This window comes from Hoplias malabaricus, chromosome 9 (assembly GCF_029633855.1).
Source record: "Hoplias malabaricus isolate fHopMal1 chromosome 9, fHopMal1.hap1, whole genome shotgun sequence".
NCBI classification, from domain to species: domain Eukaryota; kingdom Metazoa; phylum Chordata; class Actinopteri; order Characiformes; family Erythrinidae; genus Hoplias; species Hoplias malabaricus.
In genome coordinates, this window is record NC_089808.1 from 34902734 (window position 1) to 34929665 (window position 26932).

Sequence of the window (26932 nt, forward strand, 5' to 3'; positions counted from 1 at the left end):
CATTAGTGCTGTAAAGTTTACTAGGGGGAGACCCAGGAGCCAAAAAAAAAAAAAAACGTACCTAGTGATCCTTTAATGGTTAATGTTGGACAGTAGATTTTACAACATATTTATCTACAGCCAATAACTTAAGTTGACTTTAGTCCTTACACACACACACACACACACACACACACACACACACACACACAGAGTGACTGTCATAAGTAGTAATTTATGGTCCATAGGTTGAATGAATAGCTTTCTCTTTGTGGAGTACAGAGGGTCTATGAGATTTGAGAGCTCAAGAGAGTTTGATTTGTGTGTGTGTGTGAGAGAGAGAAAGACTGCATGAGAAGGTCTGTATGAAGCCTAATGGCAGCGCGTGTGTGGGCCTTAGTCTTGGCTTGTGCTGTGGTGTGTGTGTCCGGTCTGCCATGTCAATCTGGATATTTTAAGTGTCTGAGTGGTGAGTGTATGTCGGAGAGATATGTGTGTGACTTCACTGAAGACTGTGAGGACGGCAGCGATGAAAAAAACTGTAAGTATCATCTGCTTATTTGTAATTAGGGCTGTAAATATGCACAGATTCAGAGTGTAATGCGTTGATTTTGATGTGAAGAATCCTAACTGGCTTGTAATTCCCCCCAATCACTCACTCACTCATTCTCATATGTACATACTCACTCATGGTTAAGAACCCCCACAAGGGGTGCTGTTTCTCACATACATATAGGGACTGAGGGACTGTTCCTCAGTTGGCTGATTCCCAGCAGTGTCCTTGTTAAAGTGACTTATATGTTGTGTCTGAAACATCCTAAATGTTTATTTTTTAGTCTTGTGAGTGTTAGTGTATTGGTATTCTGGCAGCATTATGAAGTACTGCTGCATTTTAAATGTCTCAAAATGGATTCAGGTAGAGGTGTCAAAACATTGCATTCTGAAGCACTGACTCATGAAACAGCCGAACCCAGTAAACAAGGAACGTCCCTGGACGTTCACAATAGGTCTAAAAGTAGTCTGTCCGTCAAGGACATATTTTAAACGTCAATGGACGTCCAAAATCCATCTTAATAATTTAGTTAAGTGGTGACCAATCGATAACGTCAGTGGACGTCCAAAACGTGTTTTATACAAGTAATTTATTTCGGGACCAATTAATAACGTCAATGGACGTCCAAAACACGTCTAATAGTCATCTTTTCAATGTGTGTTTGGACGTCATTTTCAACCTTAAGAGAACGTTGATTAGACGGCAGTCATTACGTTATTTCAATGTTGAGTCAATGGCTAATTGTTTACTAGGAAGCAGAAAGAGCCCTCATGCCCTTATACAGGAGCATAACTCCTGTGTTTTTGAATATCTGAGTTATCTAAAACCCAACTTCATTTATACATAAAAACAATTGCAGTGTGCTGATATCACACCTGTAATATCCTCAGACCACAGCAGCAGTTTCAGACAGATTCAGGTCTCTGGAAAAACACTGTCATGTCCCTGCTTTCAAACAGTTAAACATCTGACATCCAGCCCCAGAGAGTAAAGTCTGCAGCGACAGCTGAAATACTCACCTGCGTTACGTTTACATACAGCAGTAGAGGCTGGTACTGTAGTGCCCGGCCAGTGTAGGAACAGACATTTACAGACGCTGTAGTGCTGGAGATATTTTCACTCAGGCAGCAGTTAGGAGACGGTGCGGAAATGTTTATTGAGATGATCCCCATCAGTCTGTTTCAAACCCAAAGACTCTCTTTATCTGTGAAACCTGTACAAAAGTAACTTTACCAAATCCCCATCATCCTTCATTTCGACAAACAACATTGTGCTGCTTTTACTATTCTTTTTTTCAAAGTCCCCTGTAATGTATTCTCTTTTTTTAGAAGCCTTTCTATGTGCAGTTCAAACTCGTTGTAATTGGGTAATAATGCTTGGTAAGTATAGTTATAAACTGCAGTAATGTCTAATAAGACTCTTATAATGAGCTATAATTGATTATTTTATGACTTAATGTCAATGTTCATTAAAATGCCTTTAAAATGGATAAAGGCCTCTGCGGAATTATAAAGCACCTATAATATATATTAACAATTTTAAACACGTTATAAATGTTTAAAATGCCACCATTGAGTGCCTCAAGTAAAAGTTATTCCTCTTTGTGTTTTATAATAAATATTAATGTAAAGTCTGTGAGGAGTTGGTGTGTTCTCCCTGTGTCGCGTTGCATTATTAAAAGAAAAGTGCATTTCTATGTATATTTACTACAGCAAACATCTACAAATGTAAATCTTTGATCTACCAATGACAAACAATGTTTTCTAGTGCACTGTTATGTGTGATATTTAGCTACTTATTGTTTATAACATTAGTAGCTCCTCGCTCCTCGAGTTCTTTAGTGAGAACTATTCTAAAAGCGATGTTTTTGCCGGTTCAGTCTCAGGTGGTTTCTCCACTTTGTGAAGTGGAGTGTGTTTGTCCAGTGGCACTTTATTTTCAGTAGATTGAAAACTCTTGGGGGCGGCACGGTGGAGCAGCAGGTAGTGTCGCAGTCACACAGCTCCAGGGACCTGGAGGTTGTGGGTTCGATTCCCGCTCCGGGTGACTGTGTGAGGAGTGTGGTGTGTTCTCCCTGTGTCCGCGTGGGTTTCCTCCAGGTGACTGTCTGTGAGGAATGTGGTGTGTTCTCCCTGTGTCCGCGTGGGTTTCCTCCAGGTGCTCCGGTTTCCTCCCACAGTCCAAAAACACACGTTGATAGGTGGATTGGCGACTCAAAAGTGTCCGTAGGTGTGAGTGTGTGAGTGAATGTGTGTGTGTCTGTGTTGCCCTGTGAAGGACTGGCGCCCCCTTCAGGGTGTATTCCCACCTTGCGCCCAATGATTCCAGGTAGACTCTGGACCCACCACGACCCTGAACTGGATAAAGGTTACAGATAATGAATGAATGAATGAAAACTCTTGGATAAGGAGTGGAAAAGTCACCAAAATCTTACTTCAAATGTACTGTAAAACTATCCCTGGGTGGAGTTGATGTTTACAGCCACTTCACAGAGTCTTCAGACTCATTACATTCTTTTAAACTGTTTTCATTTGAAGGTTTTTTTTATTGTAGATATGTTTCTTGGTCCTTTATTGTTATCTTTTTTTCACCATCAAAGATGTGATACCAAACCGTTTTGGATCATAAATGAAATAAATGATTACCTACATTTACAAACATCTACAAAGCTGTCGGATACAGGCTGCTGCTGATGTGCTGACACGGTTCGTACTCTGATGACTGCTTCTAACATATACCTCTACCTCATGCATGGCATTAACAGCAGCCTGTTTTGACTCATATTACAGAAACATGCTTTTAAATGAGCTGTAATATGTAAACAGTGTGGTTTATGGCAGGGAACAGGAGCTCGTAAGGCAGCCATCATCAGCTGAGCTCAGAGATGACATACAGCAGGGGCTTTATTACTGCTTCTGTACCCTGTATCTCCAGTGTGTGCTTTGGAAGACGAAACACTGCTGGTGCACTCGCTTCAGCACTGTCTCAGAGACCTGTGCTAAACAACGGTCTGATAAACAGCTCACCGCCTGCTTCTGAATGTATCTCCACTTTAGCCGCAGCGATGAGGCCTTGGTGTTTAAAAGTGTTGCTGTTAGACTTTAACATCCGATGAGAGAGAGGTTTCCGGTGAGCACGAGTGCACGGTTTGAGTGCACTGCTGACAATAACGTTTTTATACAATGACCAAACAATGCACTTGTCGCAACCAATGGAGGATAACATAAGTCTGGAAGAAATAAGAAGCTTTATTCTGCAATTTAAATGTATGGTTTTGCCCTTATGAATTTGTGCGGGCTTTATTGTTCCAGAGCAACTAATAATATTGAACTCACTACACTGTACCCACAAGTCCTATTCAAACAACCCTGTTACAGCTGGAACGGGTAATAAATGTACAGCTAAAATGTGTGGGTACAGTGTCAAAATGATATTTAATTTAAAGCAGAAATATCATGGGCTCTGAGTGTTGCAACTGTTTAAGCTTTGGCTTCATTATTGAGAGACTGCCAGTTTGAACCCAGGTGATGTTATGGCCATTTAATGTGTGTGTGTGTGTGTGTGTGTGTATATATATATATATAGTCTAAGGCACCTAAGATAATTATATATATATAAACTAATGCCTTCTTGTCACGCCCTTGTCCTCTCGTCTGTTTTCCCCGCCATGTGCTCACTAAGCACATGGCTCTGTTGGTTATTGTTCATGTCTCCGCCCCCTTGTCCTGCCTTTGTTCCTCCTCCTCGTTGTCTGTTCCAGGTGTCCCTTGTCTGTGTTGTGTATTTAAGTTCCTTTGTGTCACTTCCTGTTTGTTGGACATTCCACATTTGTTTTGTGCTCTCTCGTCCGTCCGTCTTTCTAGCTCTAGGTTTTGTCTTTCTAGCTCCGCCCCGCGAGCCTGACACTTCTCAGTAAGTGTGGTGCTTGTCTAAAGTTATATATAATCACAGTAAATACAAACAAATAATAATGTAAAACAAATAAGAAATAAAAGATCTTTTTTTTCCTATAAAGTAGTAGGTGAGAGTGGGTTTGAAGAACAATGTTTTGTTTAGATTCTCCTTGATTTGCATGAATTTGTTAAATCAGCAGCACACATTATTTAAAATCATTATTTATTAATAATACTAAAACTAGGTACTGGATGATAACTTTAAATAATACAGACTCCACAAGGAGAGATTTGCACAAAGTTAAACCAACACATTCACACACAGAGGATCACAGAATAATGATATTTGGTTTTATTGTAATGTTGGGCTTTATTTTTTTGTTTGTTTGTTGTTCAGCAAATAAACACTTACTGCTCAGATAAATAGCTTTTTAAATCTCAAAATCCCTGGTGCCTAAAACTTTTGCACAGTACTGTGTATAAATATAAAAATGTTCTCTTCTAAGTGTGTAACATTACAAATAAATACAAAAATTGTAAAAAAAATATATATATAAAATAAATGGTCACTGCAAAAAGGTGTGTAAGTGAATGTGAGTGTGTGATGCCTTGTTGATTCTGACACACTGCCACTGTGAACTGGATGAAGAATGAATGAATGAATGAATGAAAATGAAGGACATTCAGTTACCCGACTCTACATGCATTTTATACACACGTGCAGGCATTTGTCTATTTGTCTTTGAATGGCCTTGTGAGTATATTATTATGTAACATTAGATGTTTTAGTTGACACCATTTCCTAATGTCCATCCTTGCACATCTGTTCAGTTTCTGACACTGAAACCCATGCTGTGTTTTTGAAAAGGTACCTCTTTAGAGAGATGTGACTTTGAAGAAGGACTTTGCGGTCTTCGGATCACACCGTCAGATCAGATCTGGACCCGGGGCTCACGTCTGACCAGTCCTGGACCTTTAGACCACAATAGCAATCCTGAAGGTACGCAGCCTCCACAAACTTCACACTAGCACTATGTAAACTATTTTATTCCTAATGGAATGATTAGTGTCACATTAAAAGCCCATGGCTAGGTTCACATTAGCAGGTCAAAGCTGCAAAAGATCCAGGTTGTGACCCACATCTGATGTTTTCAGAGCAGTGTGGACACAAATCAGGACTGATTTGGTCATGCAATATTTATACCTGACCTCACTTACGTTCCCAGGGCTGAATGCCTGCAAATCCTCACAGGAATGTTCCAATGATCTAGTGTTAAACCCTTCCCAGAATAGTAGAACCAGCAACACATGGGGACAAGCTTCCTATTGATAACATAGATTTCAGAAGAAATGGTGTATGAGAAGGAGTCCATACAGTGTTATTGTTGGACCACTCTTGTGATTCTTAGGTTATAAATCACTGAATTAAAAATATAATTGACATAGTTATGGTGTATTAAGAATTGAATTCATGTTTGTCAATGTGCCTTACTCTGTTTAGGACACTACCTGTACTTGAACTCAGAAAATGGAGAGTTTGTCAGTGCTGAAATATCCAGTCCATCCTTTCTGCCGTCTGAATCCTGCAGGGTAATGTCCTCCGCGCTTCTTCAATACAGACACTTTGCTTTTGATTATCAGGGACCTGGAGGTTGTGGGTTTGAGTCCCGATCCGGATGACTGTCTGCTGTAGAACCAATGAGACTAGAGGTGTTTCTCAGTGAGACACACAGCTCCTTAGTGATGAACATTATGTATCTGGACTGTATTAAAATTACTACAGCACGAGCAAGTTTCCCTTAAAGCCCTGTAGTCCCGCAAACTTCACACAAATTCCAGCAGCCTCTAGAAGCTTTCCCACTGCTCCACTACTGACAGGTTCCTTTCAGCCAGAAACAACACTGCTTTCTGCGCAGTATTGCATTGCCGCAGTGTAGAACATGAGCTCCCAGTACAATGTCACAGGAGCACAGTTTCATCGCCAGCCACTGCTCAGGTCTTACCTGCTTTTGGAGTGTCCAGTTCCTAGCTTAGCCTCAGAGCTTGTTTCACCAAGGTTTTCACTGGTGGTTGTTTACCTTGGCATGGTGGTGCTACTGTCAATCAATCTGCAATTTGACATACCATATTCCTGGGGTTTCTGGAGCTTTTAAATGCTATATAGAAGCTTGACGGTGCAAATTTATATTGTATATTACATAGGTAAATTGTTTTTCTATGGCATAACTTCAAGATAACATGGTGGCTTTAAGATATTATTTGGCCCCATTATTACCCCCTGTGGGACACCAGTTTGAGAGCTGCTGGCTGAAGGTACTTGAGCTGGCTGTATCCCTGTTTATGGTTAACAGCATGGTTATATTTCCCTATCTTCTACAGATGACATTTTTTCTCCATATGGGGCAGCTGTGGGGAGAGCTCCAGATTCTAACCGAGTCAGTGATTTCAAGAGAACGGCAGCAAATCTGGATTGAGAGCACAACAACTCTTGACCAGCGTACAAACCTCTGGATTCGATCATCTGTCACAGTTGGACAGAGTCGGGAGTTTCGGGTATGTGTGCATGTGTGTGTTTTTGTGTTATCACAATATTTATGAGAAAAGGAAATAGAGGTGGTTCTCGAGTGCAGCTACTGCCAAAATCACTATTATTGGGAGATCAAGAGTTTAAACCCACTTTACCCAAGGCCTGGAGTGCCTTTGGCCCCATTCTCACTGAGTGGCTAGGATGGCCATTCCTAATCCCCATCACTCAACACTGTACTTATAGACCTAGGCCTATGTAGCTGTCACAACAGAACTGGGCAATAAGAGTTCTCCACTGTGTTGAGCTCCATAGGCATTCGGTAAGTGCATTTAGTGTTCTCCTCCAAGCACGTTGAGCCCCAGTGGTGTTGTGTTAGGTGCAGATCATAATAGGATGCAGTGACTGGCTTCAAATGTCTCTGAGGAAGCAGCTTGTCTTACTCTCTCATTTTGGTAACACTGTGTAATTGGGAGAGTCTCAGCTAATGGCTGAACAGAAAATGGGGAGGAAATTCAAAGGAAACTAAAGGATATGTTAAAATGAACCTGTTGATCGTGATTCTGAATATAATTTTTTATTTATGCAGTAATTTCATGTATGCTAGCATTCTTCATTTTGCCTCTAAATTGTTGCTTTTAATGAAAACTCCAGAAAAGACTGAATTAAAAATAACCTTCCAGTAACATTGGCCCAGGGGCTTGCTCCAGTCTGAAAGAGAGAAGAAAAAGCTAACACAGATGGCCCTTCCTCTCTCAATGGTCAATCTGCTAGCCTGGAAAGTGTCCAATACTGTTTCACAGCTTTTCTTCTCCCACTTCACCTCCTGCTCTTCTGATTGGCCCAACTCCTTGCTTTCATTTCCCCTCGTTTTTCCCTCTCCTCTATTCCAATGTGACTCACCACACAATTTCTATAAACACGTGTTCTATGAATGCAGGTTCCAAATGGAGTGCCACAGGCACATATGCTATGTATGGACCTCTAAAGTAAGCAATAATTTACTGTGTGGAGAACCGTGTACATAAGGCCACATGTCAACTTTGACACTTTGGTCATGAGACTTCTGGCATTGGGTGGTGCCAGAACACTTTCTGGCTGGAATAACACAGCACAACGTTAACAACTGACATTGTAAGCGTAATGTCTATCAGAGTGATGTGTCTCTGGTTTGTTTGGGTTCAGAAGCTCCATGTATTTTAGAATGCAACACTGTTTGTCTCCTGAATTTGGAGACCATTCCACCTTAAGTAATCAGAAACAGCAAAAACAAGTCAATATTACCAACCTACGCAGCAAGAATAGAGCTATAATTCATTTGTTTTCTTCAACATTTGGAGTTCTCTCCTTTGTCCAAAAATGTCCAGATGCTGTTTCTCTGCCATGAGCAAAGAGAAAAAAAACCTAGCATGATTAATGTGCTTTTGTAAACATTAAACCTGATGAAGCACAAAAACAGACTGGAGACCAGCAAATCGTGAGGAAATATATATGAATTTTATAAAGTGATTTAAAATCGAGAAAATGGCCTTTTCAGAGAGATGTCAGGAATAGACTTCTCATCTTTATAAATTAAAAACCTGCCCAAAGTTAATATGATAATCTCGCATGGTGGTTAGAAAAATAACAATGCTCCTAACCCTAAGGTTGAACCATTAATTACCAGTAAGAACCGCCCATTACAAACCATTACTTACATTATTAAACTAGCTGACATTAGCTTGCTAGCTAGATGTCTTGCTACTATTTTATACTTAAAGATAACTGGCTAGAGATCGAGATTGCAAGAAATGTATAGTTTTGTAAGAGCTGTTTATTGGCTCCAACAAAATGGTTGCTTACATTCTTAATGTCACTCTTATAATAATACTCTTATAAACTAATAGTCACTCTTGTCTAGGGCTAATTTGACCCCTAGATTAGCATTTTTGTGTGCTAGCCTTTCCCTTGACCAAGATGTTAACTCAGCTTCACCTATGAGTTGGGAAATTACTTCATAACAAATAAAGCCTGCGCGAATAAGCATTTATGAATGTTTATATCGGTCTGTACGTTACCGTAAAGTGCTTATACCGGTGTCATTTAGCTTTATGGACATATAGCACTACGTGGGCTCAACCACCTGACTGAGTTTGTGTACGATTCTTGACTTAACTGTAAATAATCTAAAATACTAATGGAATAATTGAGGTTGATTCCTGTTAATCACACAGAGACAACGATGTGGACCTTTATGTGAGTTAATTTTTTGGGGTCAAATAGTGAGGGTTCAATACTGCAGTCTGTGCCTCCAGTCTCCTACATCATTAAATCTTATTTCTGTGGTGTGCTATTAAAGCTGCAACCTTGTGCTTATGGTAATGAGGCACTTTGCTGCGGCTGTGGCTCATGGAGAGCTCTTTAAAAGCTGCTGTTATTGCTGTGGAGACCTGGGTCTGCCTGCATTGCCTTTACCTGAAGGATGTTATTAGGAACTTGTGCTTGTTTGAAAGCGCTGATATGAAATGAAACACATTCAGCTTTTATCATCCCTGTATTAGTCATTCACAGTCATAAAGCACACGGCTGGAGGAATCAGCAGGTGGACTTTGAGCAGAGAGACCTACTTTTTTGAGCCTTATTTACAGATGATGAAAGCATTTTAAAACAGCTTTGCTCTTGTAGTTTCACATGCAGCAGGATCTGATTGGGTCTGGACACTTGACTTTGCACGGGTTGTGTATTATTTAAAAGGGATTTGAGAGTTACATGAACAATGTATTCTAAATCACACTCATATCATACATCATACATTATACATAATCTGATTATTGTCCATTACCTTTGCATTATTTTCCATTTAAAAATGATATACTCCAGTAAAAGGGCAGCAGGGTGGTGCAGCAGGTAGTGTCGCAGTCACGCAGTTCCAGGGGTCTGGAGGTTGTGTGTTCGATTCCCGCTCCGGGTGACTGTCTGTGAGGAGTGTGGTGTGTTCTCACTGTGTCTGTATGGGTTTCCTCCGGGTGACTGTCTGTGAGGAGTGTGGTGTGTTCTCCCTGTGTCTGTGTGAGTTTTCTCCGGGTGCTCCGGTTTCCTCCCACAGTCCAAAAACACACGTTGGTAGGTGGATTGCCGACTCAAAAAGTTCCATAGGTGTGAATGTGTGTGTGAGTGTGTGTTGCCCTGTGAAGGACTGGCGCCCCCTCCAGGGTGTATTCCCGCCTTGCGCCCAATGATTCCAGGTAGGCTCTGGACCACTGCGACCCTGAACTGGATAAGCGCTTACAGATATTGAATGAATACTCCAGTAAATATCAGGAACCAACAACAACATTAGGTTAACACAAAACCTGCTCCTCACCAATCAGGTCTAGATGCTAACCAGTGCTAACACTAGCTGGGTTGCCATCCAAAACGTTCACAAATGTTATGCAAAATAAAAAAGTATCGGCAGGAAAATATGCGAAATGAGTTGTTTTTCATCCATTACACTTCTGTGAAAAAACTCCAGACGACGTAGGCTTCCCACGACCAAGAGCGGCACAGATAGGAGGGGGCGGTGAGATCTGAGTCAGTTTATGCTTTGATCAGAACTTTTTTTACAGCTTTATACATACACACATATATATATATATATATATGTGTATGTGTATGTGTGCACAGTGCTGTGTATGTGTTCAGTATTCAACACTTGCACTAAAATAAGGAGCTTGGTTGGTGCTGGGGTGGTTCTAAAGGTCTGTCTGGGGCTCCAGCGCATGCTGTGCTAGCGATAGTTAGTCAAACTTTACCACTTTATACAAGTGTAAAACTCTCTCTGTGGTATTTGGGTGTTAGTGTTAGCAAGCGTTTGGAAAGAAGCCGTGGCTGGCTTCAAGTCTCCACTATTTCAACTGAATTCTTACAGTCAGTTGTTACATCAGTGGTTATGCCCATAGTGAACACATAGGTGGTGCTTCTGTTAAAATTATAATAAAAATGTTAAAATAATGTGCATTCACAAACATAATGATTTTACAGGTCGTGATTCGTGGACTGATCTATGACAGCAGTGACCCTGTAGCAGTTATTGCCCTTGACGACCTGTCCTTCAACAAAGAATGTGTACTGAGCACAGGTAACACACACACACACACACACACACCTCTCTCTCGCTCTGATAGGTGTCTGATAGACTTGGATGAATAGCTTATTTTTTGGACGTATATTCAGCCTCTAATGAGAATCTTTACTCTTCCAATCAAACTAAACGTCCATTAACATGATCAACCCCCTCCAAATGGCCAAGATTCCCCAGGAATTCGTAAACTTCCATTAAATTATATGCTTCAGCCAAACACACAAATCAAAATTACCAATCTGAGCTGTATTTTATTGGGTCTCTTCATATTGATGGAGCTTACACTGCAGCCATATTGGCTTGGGAATGTCTTTGCAGAAGAATACTGCCCCTTTTCAACAAAGGAAATGAATGCAGAATTTACTGCTGTGAATTACCAAAAAAAAAACCTAAAAACATCTGATTCTAATGTACTCTATTTTACATACTGTGGTGAATTAATTAATAAAGCAGTGACGCCACTGCTCCGTGTAACTGTACGCTTCTCACCTCCAGGCTCTCTACTCTATTCCACTACGTCCTGCACACTACACTCCCCTGATTTACTCTTTACCTGAAAGGAAAAGAGTGGCCACACCCACATCCATTGCTTTACATCTGAAGCACTGTGCCATTTGTTTAGTACAGTGTCCCAGTCGCTGCTCTCAGGCATTGGGATTCACACAGATCACAGTGACAGCGCCCCCTGTTGGCTCCTCTAACACCACTCAAGCAGCCACTCAGGGTTTCCTTGGAGGTCTCCAGGGGTGTGTGTTTGTAATTGGCCAAAAGCGTGGCTGTGTGAGTGGCTGAGTGAGTGTGTGATGCCCTGAGATGGACTGGGACCCACTGAACTGACATAGAGACCCATTCGTAAGTGCATTACTTGGAAACAACACGGGATGTAAGGGCTTTTATTTCAGTACAGTGGCATCTGCTATAGGTCTAACGTCGTCTTCTCTGACATCAGCTCTTTGTAAATTCATTGGTACTGCATTTTAAATGTTATTCCCCACAGATGCAGACAGAGACAGGAAAGAGACACAGGGAGAATTACCATTTGGCTGGGGGACAAGTATGAGATGTGATATGTCATTAAACGATGATGGGGCACTGTGAGGAACAGGAGACACCGCCGAACTCTGTTTCCCTCTAATTTCCCTTTGAAAGTAGCTAGGCTTCACTTTACTGGGAGGTAATAGGAATAGAGCAGTTCATTAAAGCTTGTATCTTACACTGAGCTTAAACACAGTCCTCTATTAAAACAGCTCCATCCTTCATCTACTGCGAGCGAAAACATTGTCACAGAGTTATTACCCTTCTCTGACTACTGCTACTGTTCAAATGCTGTTATGCTATTACATATTTATTACATAGCAAGTTCATATCCAATATTCATTCATTCATTCATTATCTGTAACCCTTATCCAGTTCAGGGTCGCGGTGGGTCCAGAGCCTACCTGGAATTATTGGGCGCAAGGCGGGAATACACCCTGGAGGGAGCGCCAGTCCTTCACAGGGCAACACACACACACTCACACTTACGGACAATTTTGAGTAGCCAATCCACCTACCATCGTGTGTTTTTGGACTGTGGGAGGAAACCGGAGAATCCGGAGGAAACACACCACACTCCTCACAGACAGTCACCTGGAGGAAACCCATGCGGACACAGGGAGAACACACCACACTCCTCACAGACAGTCACCTGGAGGAAACCCATGCAGACACAGGGAGAACACACCACACTCCTCACAGACAGTCACCTGGAGGAAACCCATGCGGACACAGGGAGAACACACCACACTCCTCACAGACAGTCACCCGGAGGAAACCCACGTAGACACAGGGAGAACATACCACACTCCTCACAGACAGTCACCCGGAGGAAACCCATGTGGACACAGGGAGAACACACCACACTCCTCATAGACAGTCACCTGGAGGAAACCCACGCAGACACAGGGAAAACACACCACACTCCTTACAGACAGTCACCTGGAGGAAACCCACGCAAACACAGGGAGAACACACCACACTCCTCACAGACAGTCACCTGGAGGAAACTCACGCAGACACAGGGAAAACACACCACACTCCTCACAGACAGTCACCCGGAGGAAACCCACGCAGACACAGGTCCCTGGAGTTGTGTGACTGCGACACTACCTGCCACTACCCACTATGTGCTGCCACAGCGGTATCCAGATATATCATTTTCCCTTTCATTTCTGAAATATAAAGTGTCCTGCTACTTTTGGCTCACCTTGTACTTAATGAGCACTGACAATTGGGCTCTTAAACATAAAGAAAACAGGGAACACCTTTGACTGGGAAAAAACAAAAGCACAGAGATGAGGACAAACGGCAGTAACAGAACACGATGGTTACCACCAGGCCACTAGGAGTCAGTATAATGCCTGTTTCATAATGTGAGGAAGAATAGTTGGACAATTACAGGCTGTAGTCCTGCTGTTGCTCTGCATACTTTATTAGCCCCCTTTCACAAAGTTCTTCAGCGGTCAGGACCTACTGTGACACAGCAGTGCTGCTCAGGTTTTTAAAGTTTCCAGTTTTGTGAATAAACCACCAACGACAAACACATCACTTACTGCATCCTGTGTCACTGACGAAGGACCAGAAGACGACCAACACAAACTGCACAGCGACAGATGAGCTACTGTCTCTGATTTTAAATCTACAAGGCTGACCAACGAGGGAGGAGTGTCTCACAGAGTGGACAGTGTTTAAAAACTCCAGCAGCACTGCTGTGTCTGATCCACTTGTACCAGCGCAACACACACTAACACTCCACCACCACGTCAGTGTCACTGCAGCGCTGAGAAGGATCCCCCACCCACATCATACCTTCTGGTCAGTGGAGCTGAAAGAAAAGGCAGTGAGTGTAGATACTGATTGGTATATACACCTTTCTATGGAGTTCCACCTTTCCATCTTCTGTGTTAATAACAGGATCGCATGGTTTTTGGACGCTATGTAAAATACTGTACCAGTGCCCTCAGAAATGTGGAGTCAGCGCAGCGCTCTTATCACAGCCCAGTATGAGTTTCCAGACATTAAGCCGGCTCTATGATATTTGATTACTGCTCTAATAAATGGATGATTCATGTGTGTATTATAATTTTGGGGTCACAGAAACCCAATCATAATTATTACAGGCAGCTCCCTGGGTTATTACATTTTAGTCCAGACTCCAATAAAAATGCTGTATTCTTTTATCAGTAATAAAGACTTGCTCTCCGGCAGTCAGCCCCTCTTCACCAGACACTATCTAATATTAGAGAGGAAATATAATTCTGATATTTCCTACTTTCCTGAAAGCAGCCTCTTTTATCAAATTCAGTTTCAGCAGTTTTCTTTCAGCACGGGATCCAGAGAATCACCAGCTATCATCACATATGAAATGTGAACGGCAGTATCAGTTTAATAAGAGTCTGTTTGAATAAACTTTCCCTCCTGGATTATTTTCTAAGAATACTAAGTTAAAAAGACTTTTCTAAATGCTATAAAACCTACATACAGCATTGGAAACATGGAAATGAAGATTTGTAAATGTGTAATATAGCTGCCCCCTCCAGGGTGTGTTTCTGCCTTGTGCCCAGTGATTCCAGGTAGGCTCTGAACCCACCGCGACCCTGAACTGGATAAGGGTTACAGACAATGAATGAATGAATGAATGTACAGTAGCTTATAACAGGGTAGACAAGTGTCAGAGTCCCACTCCGGCCACCAAGGCACTGGGCAAGTATGTCACCTATTGCTGACCAGAGTGAAGACGTTTATGATTAGACCAGTGGTGTTATAGATAACTCGGGCCTCAGTCAAATGTTGTTGTGCCCCACTAAAATCACTGTGGTAAAAAGATTATTTTTATCCTGGACTGATGAGCAGAACTACAGGATGCATTGTGCAAACTCACAGGCACTACATTTCCCATAATGCTTCAGCATCAGAGCCATTTTGTTTAGTTACACACATTTCTTGCAGTTCAATGAACCCCAGTTGTGGTAAATGTTGCAAAACTGAGGAGATTCATGTGTCTTCCCTTCTTATTTGTTTAGGAAAGTGCACATAAACTACAATGAATGCAATTAATGAAAAGGTCATTAGCGTTAACTGGTTATATTTTCTCATCCACGGCATGAATGACTTTAGTCGTAATTCATTTTAAAACAGATTTTTAGAAGATTCAAAAACCCTACGACTGATTGGCAAGCAGGGGAGTGCAGCCGGGCATGTGCCCGTCTATACTGTGTGCCTCAGTGCAACAACTAGTCTAGAAGTGCCCCTGCCACAGACCACCTCTATCTTCATCACATTTTGATCAATTTTTATCAGGATCTCTGAAGATCACTGCGCTGTAATGAACTTGTAGTGTCTGAATGTTGTGGTAATTGACTGTACTTGACACTTCTTTCCTTCTGACCACTTCCTTCTGAAACTCATGCTCTATCTACAGAACATCTACAGGAAGTCTTCCACTCGACCCTGGACCTTGCCTTTCATTTTTGAATTTTCATAGTCATCACTTTCGTCTGATTAATTTACAAAGTCAGCGTAGCCTCTGGATGAAAAGCCTTGTTTTAAGAAATGGTGAGAGTTGTAGAAGTGTAGTAGTATGTTATCTTTATTTTAGTACAGAATGGAAACCGTACAGACACAGTCTATTTATGTTTATGTTATTAGTTACATAATTGTGTGGGGTCTAGAAAATGTGTTACTGATTGTTATTATTAAATATGTGGGTAATCTCTTCAATGAAAGTGGGAGCTCAGGTCAGAGCCATTGCATATTCAATGATCAAAATATTAAGGGTAAAGATAAAGGCAAAAGCACAGCAATGTTTAACTTTACTCTCACCACACTACCCTTCAGACCCCTCCTCTTACTGATGGAAAGTGTTAACACAAATTGTATGATGTAACCTTTAGAGGCATTGAACATCACAGATGTCTGCTCGTCTACAGCCAGTGCATGAAAATCTCCTGAGCAGGTTATTTCAGGTCATGCAATGTTGAACTGTTATGTATATAGCTATTTAATGGAATGCCCCTGGTATTGAGTGGTAGGTGTCACTTTACACCAAGCTATTTCTTAAATGCTGCAAACCATTTAACAGGGATAACTTTACCCTTCATTGTTGTTTGCTTTGTTTACAGTGGAAATGTCTGTGCAGTCTCTAGGCCCCTCTCAGTTTGACTGTGGGGCAGGAGTGTGTGTGGACGCAGAGAGAGTGTGTGACTTCACTCCAGACTGTCCACACGGAGAGGATGAGCTCAGCTGCTGTGAGTATAGTTGAGAGTCTAAACAGGGCGGCGTTGTTGATCCATAATGATTCCAAAGTGTAGAATTCAAACATCCATGTGCATCTGGTTCCTAACAACCCAACACACATTTCAAATCTCATATAGTTTTGATTCACATATTTGAACTGGCACAAACGTTGGCCTGGCCCAACTGATGTATCTACACATAGAGAGGAAAACATGTACCTGTTGATACCAATCATACCCAACAAGGTCATGGCACAAACCTGGCAAAGCACATGATATTTGTTGTGACCTTGTTATAGTTTGTTATTGTCATCAAAAAGTATTATATTGTTAATAAAATTAATATAATTATAAATAAATGTGTAGATGCTATGAAGGTCTGATCACATTCAGCCACGATACTAGCATTAAGGTCAGGTAAAGATGTATAAATTTAGCGTCTTTGTTCCAATGGCAGTGGTTTTGTGTGTTTGTGTGTGTGCGTGTGTGTGTTTGTACAGCTGCAGAGTGTGATTTTGAGACTGACCCGTGTGGTTGGCATGAGTTTTCTGCAGGAGATGGTTTTGACTGGATCAGGAGTTCACCAGCGGATGTCCCCACAACTCACCAACACCAAGCCCCTCCCAGAGACCACTCCACCAACAGCAGCACCGGTGAGTATACACTGGTGAGACACATGGGCCGGAGTCTTATGGCACCGCTATATGCAGGTTTCGGACCCAAAACACTGGAGTTTGATTGTTCTACCACAAAGACAGTGATGAATAAAGACTTTAGACTGCAGTTTTCAGTTATTAAACTAATGAAACATTTTTCACAAACGATGTATGACCCTGAAATATGTATATCAAAAGAGGTAATTATTGTACTCGGTTCATTTGAGACTCTGCAGAGAAATGAAGGAGAATTAGGAGCTCATATGAGCCAGATGTTCAGTAGAGGACCTGCAAATCAGCCAACGTATACCAGCTTAGGAGACATCTAATGATTAATAGGCCCATCATTTTCTGCAGATTCTAAAATGCAGCCGATACAGTTTGATACACACAAACCAAGTGTGTGACAGAAGGAACCGACAGCACAGTTTCACTGTGATTTCTGTCTTTTGCTGCTGTAGATAAATGTGTAAGTTGTGGGTTTGGCAAGGAACAGTGATTGGTTGTTGGGTCTGCACAGGTGACATGTTTGTGACATGGCATCAAACAAACCCTTCACCCACTACAGCTCTGAGGCTGAGCACAGGTTTGCATTTGTATGTTTTCATAGAACCCCCCTCACAATTCTCTGGGGACCATTTTGAAACCCAAGGAATTTTTGTGACCCCCAGGTTAAGATCCCTTTTACTAAAGAGACTGATTCATTGGTTTTGTGCTGTTGCCTTAGGTGCACTCATATTACATATGTGGCCTAGCTTGTCTCATCAAGATGCAGTTAGTAATTTTCTCAAATGAGTCTTATTTATATTATAAAACAGCCTTTCTACTGATTTGTAGTGGCCTGGATGTATCAGAGATTCTGTACTAAACCTATTTTAAATATTGCGCGCATTCATGGACGACAAAGTAGCGTGATCCATTCTTTCGTTTGAGTTGCATTTTATGGAAAGAATGTAAATAACATCATATCACATTAATAAATATTGTTTGTTGCTTTATGGGAGAATTTGATGCCCCTTTAATGACAATTGCTACTTGCTACTTGTCTTCTATTTTTTACTCTTCTCCTGCTGCACTCAGATGCCTCTGTACAATGGAAAAAGTGGAGCAAAAGTTGATTTTGAGGCTTGAATTGATGTAAAGTGTTGTTTATGTGCATCTAAACCAATGTTTACGTTTGCATTGTTTCCTTCAGCTTGTTTATTTGAGTGGAACTGAGCCAGTAAAATTGCTGGTTACAGCATGCAGTTTTGTATGGTTTACTTTGAACTGAAAGCCCACTGTTTTACTGTGCGCTATCTGTCTTTTAGGCCACTTTATGTTTGTCTTGAAGAACAGCAACAGTTTTTCTCAGCGTGCTTTACTCCGCAGTCCGACCTTCCAGCAGTCTGGCTCCAACTGTACCATGACTTTCTGGTAAAATTCAGTGAACTCATACGTTTTTTATTTCCTACTATCTTATGTTATATTTTTGAGACTATGGCTATTTTTATAAACCAGTGCTAAAGCTTTTACCTTCCAACCTATTTACTTCTAAGTTAATTAGTAATTATTGACATAAATCTCACTATGAGAAACTGTAGCATACTCAGACAGCATATTATTAGAATGTGTTAATAATGTCAAATATTCATTTTGTCCCATTGTTGGAAATATACCTTGTTTGGTCTTGTAGAGTAATTGATCTAAATTTATTGTGCGTACAATCTCTTGGACATAGACAATATAGCCTTAAATCAATCTGTGCCTGCTTTTATCAATATACATCTGTGGTCAAGCTAACTTTGGCATTGTGTCCACAAACGTAGGACATCTACAGTGCTATTAAACACACCTTTGTGTTCATAAACATAGCCCAATAGTCAAGCTAACTTTAGCATTGTGTCTACAATCTTAGGGCACCTACTGTGCTATTAAACACACCTTTGTTTGGGTTTATGAACATAGCCGAATAGTCAAGCTAACTTTAGCATTGTGTCTACAAACTTAGGAAACCTACAGTGCTATTAAACACACCTCTGTTTGTGTTCATAAACATAGCCCAATAGTCAAGCTATCTTTAGCATTGTGTCTACAAACTTAGGGCACCTACAGTGCTATTAAACACACCTCTGTTTGTGTTTTTGAACATAGCCCAATGGTCAAGCTAACTTTAGCATTGTGACTACAAACTTAGGGCACCTACTGTGCTATTAAACACACCTCTGTTTGTGTTCATGAACATAGCCCAATAGTCAAGCTAACTTTAGCATTGTGACTACAAACTTAGGGCACCTACTGTGCTATTAAACACACCTCTGTTTGTGTTCATGAACACAGCCAAATAGTCAAGCTAACTTTAGCACTGTGGCAAATCTTGCTGTAATTTCCAAACAAGTTCATTTTGATGAGCTGCAACTTCATGTACCATTTCTTTAGCCCAACTTATTTAAAAAGGGACACATTATGAATATATTATTTGTTCAGTGCATGTACACATTTATTTTGGGATCTGGAGCACCTTCCAACCCACACACTGTGAAATAAGACCACCCAGTCATTTTTTGTGGACGGCCTATGTCAGAAAACACAGGTTAAAACAAGTCATTATGAATTAGTTCTGCTTCCTCTGTAAAATTGTCCCACGTGTTTGTGAGAGCGCAAAGACGAGGTTAAACCAAACAAAACAAACACGACAAGGGCTGAGAAATAAGAGTACTGAATGAATCTGGAGAAAAAGTTTTAATCCAGACATTCAGAGCTTCTGCTCCTCGTTCCTCACTCCTGTGCTCTCGCGCTGAACTGAGCTGTGGCTCATTCTCATTTAAAGGAACAGGCGCTGAAACTGGTCGTTCTGAAGAGGACGATGCTGTGGTGTTTCGTGAAGCCCCAGATCTGTGTTCACTTGCAGAAAATCTCTTATATATATTATTTATTGAATTAAATAATTTACAGAGAGTTAAACAGAACAATGCCACTTATAAATACTCAGGAAATCTTGTCCAACAAAGCAACCGTTGTCAAGCCTAGCAACCCGATGCCTTTGATTGGTCAGGCTCTTAGGCTTTAATTAGTATTCAAGGCTGTTAAACAGATTTCTTGTTCCTAGGCATTACAACGCTGGGCTGTCTGTTGGTGCTGCCAACATGTATCTCCGAGTGGATGGCAGGGACAACCTTACCCTCCTGTGGCGGACTTTCTATCACCAAGGCAACCACTGGCAGCCGGTGACTGTGCAGATCGGCCGGCAGCCCAGGCCCTTCCAGATCTCGCTGACTAAGGTCAGCCTGGGCGTGTACGATGGTATCTCAGCCTTGGATGACATCGTATTTCATAACTGCTCGCTGCCAGTGGCGATGGACGAGTGTCCGTCTCCTGACCACATACACTGCAGACACAGCCGAGCATGTGTGGAGCGCCTTCAGCTCTGTGACCTTGTGGATGACTGCGGAGATGGAACGGATGAGGAAAACTGCTGTAAGTCTTTACTTGAGTACAGCTGTGATCCAGATGTCACTAAACTGAACCACTCATACCTACTCTACACAGAAAGTAATTGGTATTAGATGCTACAAAGCTCCCCCCACAGTTAGGGTTGTCCATAAACATTTGGCTGTATTGTGTACTCATGCTCTTTCTCTCACACCCCACGTCTGTCCAGCCTCGGAGCTGATGTGCGATTTTGAAGGCGGTTTGTGCAGCTGGATTCAGGATGAAGACGGAGACAGCTTTGACTGGAGCCACATCCAGGGCCCCACCCCCACTCTCAACACAGGCCCTTTTAAGGACCACACGAGGGGCAGCGTGGACGGTCACTACTTGTACATTGAATCATCTGCCCCTCAGGAGTTTAAAGACACGGCCGTCCTGATCAGCCGACCATTCCAGCCCACCGGCCTGGGGAGTCGTGACCCTGGTCCCCAGTGCGTGTTTCGCTTCCACTATCACATGCTTGGGCAGCATGTCTTTCGCCTGGCCGTCTACATCCGCACACACAGCGAGGGGCGGGGCCAGATGCTGTGGGTTCGATTTGGTGAACATGGCAACATCTGGCACAGGAAAACTCTGTACCTCAACAGTGTACGACCATTTCAGGTAACAGCCACAACCTGGACCTGGTCAGTCTTCATTAGTGCTGTGAAAAGGTTTATACACGGTTTCATTTGAGACACTGCCACAAAGCTACAGGGTCCTGGGGTTAATCCCGCCTCAGGTCACTGACTGTGAGGAGATTGGTGTGTTCTCCCTGTGTCTGGGTAGGTTTCCTCTAGTGCACTGATTTCCTCCCACTGTCCATAAACAACATGTTGGGAGGTGGACTGTCTGTGTGAAATTGTTCACAGGTGTGAGTGACTGGGTTAATGTGTGAAACTGCCCACAGGTGCAAGTGTGTGAGTGACTGGGTGAGTGCGTGAAATTGTCCACAGGTGTGAGTGTGTGAGTGACTGGGTGAGTGCGTGAAACTGTCCACAGGTGTGTTTGTGAGTGACTGGGTGAATGCGTGAAACTGTCCACAGGTGTGTTTGTGAGTGACTAGGTGAATGCGTGAAACTGTCCACAGGTGTGAGTGTGTGAGTGACTGGGTGAGTGTGTGAAATTGTCCACAGGTGTGAATGTGTGAGTGACTGGGTGAGTGTGTGAAATTGTCCACAGGTGTGAGTGTGAGTGACTGGGTGAGTGTGTGAAATTGTCCACAGGTGTGAGTGTGTGAGTGACTGGGTGAGTGTGTGAATCTGTCCACAGGTGTGAGTGTGTGAGTGACTGGGTGAGTGTGTGAAATTGTCCACAGGTGTGAATGTGTGAGTGACTGGGTGAGTGTGTGAAATTGTCCACAGGTGTGAGTGTGTGAGTGACTGGGTGAGTGTGTGAGTAACTGGGTGAGTGTGTGAAATTGTCCACAGGTGTGAGTGTGTGAGTGACTGGGTGAATGTGTGAAAATATCCACAGGTGTGAGTGTGTGAGTGACTGGGTGAGTGTGTGAAATTGTCCACAGGTGTGAGTGACTGGGTGAGTGTGTGAAATTGTCCACTGGTGTGAGTGTGTGAGTGACTGGGTGAGTTTGTGAAATTGTCCACAGGTGTGAGTGACTGGGTGAGTGTGTGAAATTGTCCACTGGTGTGAGTGTGTGAGTGACTGGGTGAGTTTGTGAAACTGTCCACAGGTGTGAATGTGTGAGTGACTGGGTGAATGTGTGAAAATATCCACAGGTGTGAGTGTGTGAGTGACTGGGTGAGTGTGTGAAACTGTCCACAGGTGTGAGTGTGTGAGTGACTGGGTGAGTGTGTGAAACTGTCCACAGATGTGAGTGTGTGAGTGACTGGGTGAATATGTGATGCCCTGTGATGGACTGACATCTTTTCCATGAATGAAGATGGATGAATGAATGAATGTATTAATTAACTGATTAAGTAATGAATGAACAAGTGAAACATTGTTTGGATAAAAATATCCTGGTTACTGCCTTTTTTTTCAAACTGCTGCTAATTCATCATCTTTGGACACCTCAGCTCATTTATAGGAGAACACACATCAGAATGATGACAAGAACGTGTATAAATCACACTGTACCTAGGAGGAACACAGTTAAATGCAGCCCAGTATTTGGGGAGCACTTTATATCACTGTTTTTTATTTACACAAAAGTAATCATGGGATCACTTTGCAGCCATCCACACCAAAACCACAGTAGAGGGACAGAGTAGAGTCGTACCTCACCGACAACTGGAATTTTCGTCTCTAGTAGTACATTGTTCTCTACAATTTTATTACAGCCTTCATAGACATGTTTCATTGCTCTGAGTAGACAACATTACTGACAAGACAGTGTAGCATACACACACACACACACACACACACACACAAACACACGCACAAAGCCCGGTCATTCAGCTGATAACTGTAATCAGATGTTCTCTAAAGCACCGTAACCTTGGTGATGTCTGCTATCAGCAATGAGCCCTTTATCCCAGAGCCATAAAACTTTCACCAGTACTTCGTTAAGCATGTACAAACACACTCACACACACATCACACACGCAAACAAAGAACCTTGAAAATCCCTGTATGAGTGACTTAAGGGGGTTTTCTCTTGTGAATTGTCTTTTGAAACACTTGACCTCTGCTTTGTCCTCTCTCTCTCTCTCTCTCTCTCTCTCTCTCTCTCTCTCTCTCTCTCAGATTCTAGTTGAGGGAACAGTAGGAGATGATTTTACTGGAGATATAGCCATAGATGACCTCTCCTTTTTGGGCTGTGAGCCATATGAGGGTACGCCCACTTTTAAACTCATTGTGCTTAAGACACAACCGATTTAAAGCCTTGGAAAAACCATGTGGAGCCTTTTCACACTAAAGTTATAAGGAGTGTTGTTACCATATACAGATAAAAACTGGAATCACTGGTGCTCTGAAGGGTACTGAGATTGTATTGGGTTGGGGCGGTGTAGCTGTAATACTGTATACTGCTGTATTTAGATATTTGACGATATTTCAGAATGAGGGAAGGATTTTAAAATCATGACTTCACTGGCGTGTCACATTCCTGTCTGTGTGCACTTGGTTAGTACATGGCAAACTCATGTGCTTTCATGTGCATTTAGTAGAGCCACAAAGAGTGTCACACTCTGAAAACGGGTCGGAAAAAACACACAAACACAGTAGCCCATTGTAGTTGTGAGCTTTATTCTCTAAACGTGTCTGATTTGAGCCTCAGTTTCCTGGAACACGGTCTGTGCTGTGGTGTTTAGCCTGTTAGCTCTTTTATCTATAACCACCTATTCTTCTTTGTGTGTGTGTGTGTGTGTGTGTGTGTGTAGGTACACTCCCCTCAGCAGAGTCCAGTACTCCAGCTCCTCCCCCCACTCTGTCCTCAGTTCCTCCTCACAGCTGTCTGATGGGTCAGTTTGTGTGTGGTTCGTACGGAGAGTGTGTGAGTCAGAGTCAGGTGTGTGATTTCAGACGGGACTGTTCTGACGGCTCGGATGAAAAAGACTGTGGTAGGTTTCTGTGTTCACTCTCCATCACTTTCCCAACATCAATCCATCCGTCTGCTCACCTCCTCCCTGACCCTTATTCAGCAAAGATCTCTAGAATTGAGTGCAGATATGAACACTCTGACTGACCTACAAGCACCTCCGCATCTTCTTTACATAGGGCATGCCGTTATTTGCATGCTACTTATGTGGTCCATACACAAATGATGTTTTAACACTGAACTAATAAGAGGAAATATGTACCAGCTCCTGAGCCAATGGTTGTCTCTTTGTCTATTTTCTGTAGTTCGTGAGAAGTGTGGTTTTGAGGGAGGGGATTTTTGTGGGTGGGATCTGACTAGCCCTGCCCCTCCAGTGCTGCTCCATGCTTTCCGCTGGCAAACAGGACAGGGGGAAACTATACACCCCGGAGAGGAATTTCATAGGCCTTTTTATGACCATACACTGTGAGTATGTGTGTGTGTGTGTGTGGGTACTCTGTGGTGGCCATTTTGGTCCAATGTAAAATGTAAATTATTACATTTTAAGGTTCAGACATGTTTTAAGGTTGGATTAAGGATAGAGTTAATCAAAGTTAGTCCTGTTATGCAAATGTTAATTGTAAGTCTTCTCAAATTGAATGGAAATCTATGTAATGTCCCCAAAAGTCACAGATACAAGATTTTGTGTGTGTGTTTAGTATTTCTTTAAAGGTAAAATCCATAGAGACCACCTTACTTTGATGTAATTTCCATTCAAAACATCCACTGCATATACATTATTCATATTTGTGTCAGGAATAAAGTAGGAAATATGAAATGGAAATGGAAAATTAAAAGAATTCTATATATTTTGCAACATTACTGTCCCCAGTTTTCACCGTCCTTACTTCTGTCTCTGAAAGATGGAAGCTTAGTGTTTATCAGATGGGAACTGTGATCTGTTGTGCTCTTCCTGGTCTTGTTTCGTAGCTGTGTCCCTTTTTTTAGCTCTAGTTTTAGAAACTTTATTTTCCTCTGATTTTGCAAGTGAAATCTTATATCCACTCTCTTCAGAAACATTTCCTGAAAATGAATATTCTGTACTTAACCCAGTGCCTCTGCAGAAGGTTGGTATGCATATGCAGACAGCTCTAATGGAGGATACGGCCACATATCTGACCTCCTGACTCCACCCATCGCTGCCACGGGGCCCCAGTGCACCATGGGATTCTGGTACTACATAAGTGGCTTCACTGTGGGGACACTTCAGGTGAAAAATTCCAGAAGTGGCTTTTCAATAAAAGAGTTGAATGTCTCTGTCCCTTGTTGCTGTATTTCTGTCGAAATTTTTCTACTGATACATAAGTGGCTCAGGTCTTACCTTGTTTTTAATGTTCCTTTAGGTTTTTATCAAGTCTGTGAATGTCACGGATGAGGTGTGGTCAGAGACTGGTAATCAAGGCAGCCGATGGATGCGTGGAGAGGTGTTCATTGGAATTCGTCAGAATTTCCAGGTCTGTGGAAATTACTTCACAAACTTTACAAAAAACTATAATCTGGACACAACGTTCAACACCCTAATAAAGTGTGTTTCGTACATGTAACCACAGAAAGGGTTATGTGCTCAGTTAATTACCTGGGCAATAGCGGTTTAACAATTAGTAAATAGAAATATTATTTGCCAAATAGTGATCCAGACTCATTGACATTATGGGGAAATGCTAGGACTTAGCTAGCTTCAGTGGTGTTTTCTTAAAGGGGAAATACTATGAAATAATCATTTGTCGACTGCACATTAATTTGAGGATCTAGAGCCCTCCAACCCACAAACTGTGAAACTTTTTTTTTTTGTTATAATGGTTATAATTTGTTGCAGTAAACAGAGCAAAAGGAAAAAGAGGGCTGAATAAATAAGGAGAAGTGAGGACAGAGATGAAAGAGAACTGAGCAAAAATGGCAAAAAAAAATTGGCTTTTGCTCCTCGCACCTCACTATAGGGCTCTCACTTCTGAACTGAACTGTGGCTTATTCCCATTTAAAGGAACATGGGCTGATACCAGCTGTTACGAACAGGGTTGTTTAGACAGGCGAAACTCTGCTGCGATGTTCAATCTTTGTGGTATTTTGATCAAAGCATGTTACAGCTTCATTCGTGTGGAAAACAGAGTGTAATATGTCCCCATTAAAGGAAGCCAAAATTCCTTAAAGCAAGCTACAAATTATGGAAATTTGAATAAACGTGGAGTTGCAGTCTCATTACTGTAAAATATATGAATAGTTCTTGCAGTAACTGTCTAAAAAGGCTCTTTCCGCAAGCATAACTTTAGCAGTGCGGGGTGTGACTAATGGCTAGCGTCACTGTGTGTATGTGGTAATGACACTGACTGGTGCCCTCAGGATGAAGGCCAGGAAAGTGCCCTGGCAGTGGAGTTGTCAGAGCTCAGCAGCTGACCTGGAGCTGAAGCTGATGTTTCTTGATCATGAAACTGTTGAGCTCTGGGATTTTGGCTGTGCTGCTTTATAATTTGTTGGAGCTGTGGTGAGGAGGACATATTGTTAGTGGCAGCGTGAGTGAGCACTTTAAAATGTGTTTAATACTGTCCTCAGGGGGCATGCTAACGAGTCAGTGGAAAGAAATCTACTCCACATCACATGCTGTTCCTGAGAGTAGTTGTAATCTTTACTGTCTGGAGAACATTTCAGCAGAACTGCAGTTAAGATACTGTTTTTTGGAAAAGGCAATGGGATAGAAGCTCTGCCGTGTGTGTGCTGGAAGGGTAGGGTCAGTCCAACGCTGTATGCAAAACTGTGCCCTATTCACTATAGTGCACTATTTAGGGCTTCGGCCATTTTGTGGTAGGGGTCTGATAAGTGGACAATTTTGTTGCACTAAAACAATCCCACAATGCACCACAAAAAATAGCATTTAGCCCATGTACACTAGCAGAGAGAGTGCAAACCCATAATCCTTTGCGTTATTTGATAAAAACCTGCATTGTGTAGTGTCTGAAAATTTCCACTACC

At 42.1% G+C, this 26932-nt stretch overlaps 1 protein-coding gene across 1 annotated transcript in view; it reads left to right on the top strand.

Annotated features, from left to right (window-relative positions):
* Positions 1-354: 354 nt before the first annotated feature.
* Positions 355-26932, top strand: part of malrd1 (MAM and LDL receptor class A domain containing 1) — a 93081-nt gene continuing 66503 nt past the window's right edge. The window contains exons 1-15 of the mRNA XM_066680271.1: positions 355-520; positions 5294-5425; positions 5927-6015; positions 6805-6978; positions 10952-11048; positions 16211-16336; positions 16825-16977; positions 18291-18396; positions 20069-20436; positions 20621-21054; positions 23137-23224; positions 23772-23951; positions 24235-24394; positions 25022-25178; positions 25312-25422. Coding sequence (XP_066536368.1) covers positions 355-520; positions 5294-5425; positions 5927-6015; positions 6805-6978; positions 10952-11048; positions 16211-16336; positions 16825-16977; positions 18291-18396; positions 20069-20436; positions 20621-21054; positions 23137-23224; positions 23772-23951; positions 24235-24394; positions 25022-25178; positions 25312-25422 — 2541 coding nt within the window. The remainder of the gene's footprint in view (positions 521-5293; positions 5426-5926; positions 6016-6804; positions 6979-10951; positions 11049-16210; positions 16337-16824; positions 16978-18290; positions 18397-20068; positions 20437-20620; positions 21055-23136; positions 23225-23771; positions 23952-24234; positions 24395-25021; positions 25179-25311; positions 25423-26932) is intronic.